The sequence below is a fragment of the Bison bison genome, unplaced genomic scaffold (assembly GCF_000754665.1).
Source record: "Bison bison bison isolate TAMUID 2011002044 unplaced genomic scaffold, Bison_UMD1.0 scf7180017864143, whole genome shotgun sequence".
NCBI lineage: Eukaryota > Metazoa > Chordata > Mammalia > Artiodactyla > Bovidae > Bison > Bison bison.
The window spans coordinates 6,809,028-6,814,193 of record NW_011494715.1 but is presented as its reverse complement, the minus strand read 5'-3'; the positions used below and the strand labels follow the sequence as shown (position 1 = coordinate 6,814,193).

Genomic DNA, 5,166 nt, shown 5'->3' with positions numbered 1-5,166 from the left:
CAAACAGCTTCCTCCGCTGCATCGCCTCTGTCCCACGCATCCTCCTCTTCTCCGCCCGGCCCCTCCGTCCTGTGCAGGAGAGTTGTCAGGTTCTTCAGCTCCTCCTTCCACTCCTGCCGAGACAGAGGGGGGGCCAAGCCCACCCCACAGCCATGACACAGATTCAGCAGACATTGACAAAGTCCAGTGAGCCTGTGGGGGGCAGAGGGCTCCAGGAAATCTAAGATCATCTAATCCAGGCAGGTATCATCTAACCCAACCCACTTGTATGGTCAGTGAGGAAACAGGAACCCAAAGTCCCATAACCAGCTGAGGCAGCACCCAAGCTAGAGCCCCCATCTTGTTCTTTTGGACTTCCTCATTGTGTATGGCTTAAGTTCTTTTCGTTTAACAAAGATGTGAGCTATGTTGACAAGGGATGTGAATCTGTAAGAGAGAGAGAAGGAAAGAAAGAAAAGGAAGAGGGAAGACAGAGCAAGAGGGAAGACAGAGCAGGAAGGAAGAAGAAAGGATGGAGAGAGAGGAAAATAGGAAGAATGGGAAGGAAGGAGGGAGAAAAAGAGAGAGGAAGTGAAGGAAGGAAGGGGAGGAGGAAGGAGGGAGAAAGGAGGAAGAGAGAGAAGATAACAGGGAGAGGAGAAGGAAGGAAGGAAGGAGGGAGGCAGCTCTTACCTGGTCGGAGAGAAGGTGGATTTTGGCCTCATACTGCTCACAGCAGCCCGAGCTCACTTGAACGATACATGACGTACATATACTTTCTCCAGACACAGGTAGGAACATGGCTTGCTGGATGATGGCATTGATCAGGGAGCTCTTCCCAGCCCCAGTGCTTCCGAATAATCCAATGTAGATGGGGTCCAATGAAGGTTTTTCAATCAAGGCAAGAAGCCTGTTTCTAGATCAGTTTTAAAACACTCATTGTCAAGGTCATCAAAGCAAGGTTGGGAGAATGTCAGAACATACAGCAACTAATCTCCAATCCTGGTCAAGTCACCCCATCTTTCTGAGTCCTCTCTGCAGTCTCTTTGGTCAAAGGAGAATATTCAGCCCTGTTTACTATACAGAGTTGTCAGGAGGATCAAATGAGATTATGCAAAAAGGGATTTCCCTAATTGGGTGGTGAAGAACCTGCCTTCCAATGCAGGGGGTGTGGGCTGGATCCCTGGTCTGGTCAGGGAACCAACCACACGCTCCGGAGCCACTGAGCCCATGTGCCACAGCTAGGGAAACTTACGTGCCGCAACTAGAGAAGCGTGCGTGCCACAGCCAGGGGCCATGTGCTGCAACCAAGACTCAGCACAGAAAAAAATCTTTTATTTAAAAAAAAAATATGCAAAAATATTTGGCAGTGATAATTCTTCCAGGTAGCACAGTAGTAAAAAATCTGCCTGCCAATGCGAGAGAGGCAAGAGACATGGGTTCAATCCCTGGGTCGGGAAGATCCCCTGGAGTTGAAAATGGCAACCCACTCCAGGATTCTTGCTTGGGATATCCCATGGACAGAGGAGCCTGGTGGGCTACAGCCCATGGGGTCGCAAAGAGAAGGACAAGACTGAACACACAAGAAGAAGAAATGATAATTCTACACAAACTCTACAACGTCTATATAGATGTGACATCTCCTTGTTTATGTTCCATGAAAATTACACAGGCTTGATCTTAGACATGAACTTTATACAGTGGTGGGAAGTGTTATTAGGAGCAACCCTGAGGGTCTTACTGGGCAGGAGATGTAGCCTCGACCCCACTTAAATCTTTCAAGGCAGCTGGACAGGACCTTTGATGGCACAGGCTCAGAGTCCCACAGCCTGGGCTAGATTCCACCCCTTTTACTCATCAGCAGTGTGACTTTGGTCAATGTCTTGGACTCTTTGAGCCTCAATTTTAGGAAAATACTGGATTGATAATCATGGCTTCTACTTTATTGGGCATTTTGGGACAGTTAAATGGAATCTGATGTACGAATGTAAAGCACTTTCACTTTCCATTTTCAAAATCTTTAGCAGATTCCCTAGCAACGGTAACAGCGCAGTGTGGCAACCACCAGCGTTAACAGAAATGGCCCATAGCAACAGAACTTTCTGGCTTTCTTTGCTTAGTTCCTAACCAGAAATTCTCTTTCATTATTGCAGAAAAGCATCTGCCACCACCTAAGGAAAGACATCCAAGGAATATCTGATGGTAGCCAATACCAGACTCACATGAGGTACTTGATGCTGTTGGGGATGTTATCATCCAGGAACACAGACTGAATAAGTTTCTGGTAAGTGTTGCTCAAAACTCTTCTGGTCCGAGACTCCAGTTTTTCATCTGGAATCAATAGAGATGTATTAGCAGGGATGTATTAATACCGGGCAGGCGTTCCTGGTCACTCAGACAATAAAGAATCCACCTGCAATGCAGGAGACCTGGGTTCGACCCCAGAGTCGGGAAGATCCCCTGGAGGAGGGAATGGCAACCCACTCTTCTTGCCTGGAGAATCCCATGGACAGAGGAGCCTGGTGCGCTGCAGTCCATGGGGTTGCAAAGAGTCGGACACGACTGAGTGACCAAGCACATTAATACCTGGCAGGGATCAAGCACTTGGTCTGCACAGCAGGAGTCTGCTTAATACGGCAGAAAAGGCGGGGCAGGGATGGGGGATGAAATGAAAAGCCAGTTAAACAAAAGAGCAAGTTATCTGATAGGAGAGGTCACAGATCGTGGGAGAGAGCAATCACTGATGAAGAGAGCCCCCCAAGGAGCCAGGCGGCTCTGAAGTACAAGGTAACACAAGTCAGCATCCACTTCACCATGGGCTACAGCACCTCTACAGTCTTCTCTCCTGTGGTCACAAATAGAAGAAAACTGCAAGGACATCCTATAAATACCCACAAAAGCACCAGACCAACCATTTTCAGTGTTAATCAGGAAGAGATTATTTTTGTAACAAGCCTTCTATCCAGATCTTGAGAGATAAACTGTCAGATCACAGTAATCTCTGCAGAGACCAGGAGGCCTCCTGTTTTTTTTTGTTTTTTTTTTTAATATTTATTTATTTGGCTGTATTGGGTCCTAGCTGCGGCATGCAAACTCTTGGTTGTAGTATGTGGGATCTAGTTCCCCAACCAAGGATCAAACCTGGGCCCTCTGCACTGGGAGCTCAGAATCTTAACCACTGGACCACCAGGGAAGTCCCGAGGCCTCCTTTAATGGGATCAAGATCATTCAGAGATGTTCCATCCTGCTTCTGCTTCTCCAAGTACCCTTCTCTTCTTTTGAGGATGTTAACACATCTGGGAAAGGACAGAGCTGCATCAGACAAGCGATAAAGCATTTTCAGGACACTCACATTCCTTGAGGGCGCTTTGTTCCACAGAGGGAAATGCTCGAAACCTCTGGTCTCGATCGGATCGTCTTCTTTTTCTCATTGGTTCTTTAAATATATCATCATCCTCTAGAGATAAACAGAAGTTACATAAAATTACATATAAAATTATAGGTCTTGAGGGCATGGTGTACCGTAGACCAAAAACACAGTCCACTTATATGCAGATTTTCGACTGTGAAGGGGGGTCGTCACTCTCATCCCTGTGTGGTTCAGAGGTCACTGTTTTTGCCTGACCTCTATCGACACACAACCCCCAAGAGGCTAGAAGGATCCCTGCCAGCCCTGGTTGTTTGTGAGCTCATTTCAGAAGCAGCCCTGTTGGGTCATTCCAGTCTGATTTCCAATTCCCAGAGTCCCAGGACTTTGCATCTAGTTCCAAATGCAGCCCAACCTATCTCCCCAGAAGACAAGTCAAGATGACATGAAACGTTCCTGTTTGCGAATCCTGGGAAGCCAAGATGGCTGGATAGGGAAGCCTGAGATGGCTCAGTGTGGGGTGGAGAAAGGCCTCAGGGACATCTTTGCAACCCAGGAAATTGATCAGGAGCAGAATGAGAGAACAGAACGGGCCATGTGACCAAGGCAAATCCCTTCTTCTCCCCGAGCCTCAGTTTCTTCATCTGTACAATGAGTCAGTTGACAAAAATAGAAGGAATACAAGAGCTGTGGAGGGTACCCTCCAAGTGGATGTCCCTCAGAGATTAAATTGCGGAGAGTGAGGCTTTTTCCTCCTTCCTGCCTTAAAGATGTTAGTAGCTGCTTCCTTACATAGGCAAGGAAAAAAGTTGCTAAGAAGCAAATCTTTGTAGTCCTGCAGAGGTCTATTCACTTCAGTGGTTTCTGTTGGTTACAAAGTGAAGGACTGGGAGGCTCCATCATCCTCAGGAAAGGGTTTAACTGAAAACCAAAACAGTGTGTTTAGATGGTTTGGTTTTTTTTTTTTTTTTGGATTGTGCTGGGTCTTGGTTACATGTTTATTCTTTAAGCCATAATAATTAAATATGAAATATAAGGAAATACTGAGCACCATTGCGACACAGTTAAATATACATTAAAATCAATTGTAGTATTTTAACTTTTTTTTAAAGAAGAATTCATCTGGCTGCATTGGGTCCTTGCTGTGGTGCGCGGGATCTTTCATTGTGGTGTGACGGCTTCTCTCACGTTGTGGTGCTCGGGCGCAGTGGTTGCAGCACATAGTCTTAATTGCCCCACGGCATGTAGGAACGTAGTTCCCCAAGCAGGAGTCAAATCCACGTCCTGTGCCTTGGAAGGTGGATTCGTAATCCCTGGACCACCAGAGAAGTCCCTGGATGGGTTTTAGAAAACACCCCCCTGGCAGGATTCACCTGGTGAGAAAAGGACAGTACGGGGGTCTTTGGGGTCAAGACTGTTGGAAACAGCCGAATCCAGCGCTCCTGGGGGTTGTATAAACCTTAGCAAATGGCCGTGAGGTGACCTGGGAAAACAGTTGACCCCAAGAGTCATAACTCTCTAAGCTCATATAAGGGCATGAGGCCCCCAAACTGAGCGTGACACTGGGAGGTCATCTTCCCTCAAGAACCACAGAAAGGGTGCATCACTCAGGGACCCAGGATGGCAACCTGAGCAGAAGGCCCAACCTCCCGCATGGGGCTCCAGGCCCGAGTCTCCCAGACAGCTCAGGCAGCCTCAGTTGGGCATCTTCCTGCACAAATTCCTCAGTGTTCTGGAGCAAGCTCACACCCCAGAGTATTGCAGTGCAGGGTGAGCTGTCTGCCAAGGCCTGAATCTTGGCCCGCTCCTGCTCACGCAGT

General features: G+C 47.6%; 1 protein-coding gene across 1 annotated transcript in view; it reads right to left on the bottom strand.

Annotated features, from left to right (window-relative positions):
• The window catches only part of NUGGC (nuclear GTPase, germinal center associated), a 45,479-nt gene that overhangs the window by 28,833 nt on the left and 11,480 nt on the right, over positions 1 to 5,166 (bottom strand). The window contains exons 3-6 of the mRNA XM_010840295.1: positions 3,332 to 3,436; positions 2,202 to 2,310; positions 673 to 895; positions 2 to 113 (exon numbers count right to left, since the gene is read on the bottom strand). Coding sequence (XP_010838597.1) covers positions 2 to 113; positions 673 to 895; positions 2,202 to 2,310; positions 3,332 to 3,436 — 549 coding nt within the window. The remainder of the gene's footprint in view (position 1; positions 114 to 672; positions 896 to 2,201; positions 2,311 to 3,331; positions 3,437 to 5,166) is intronic.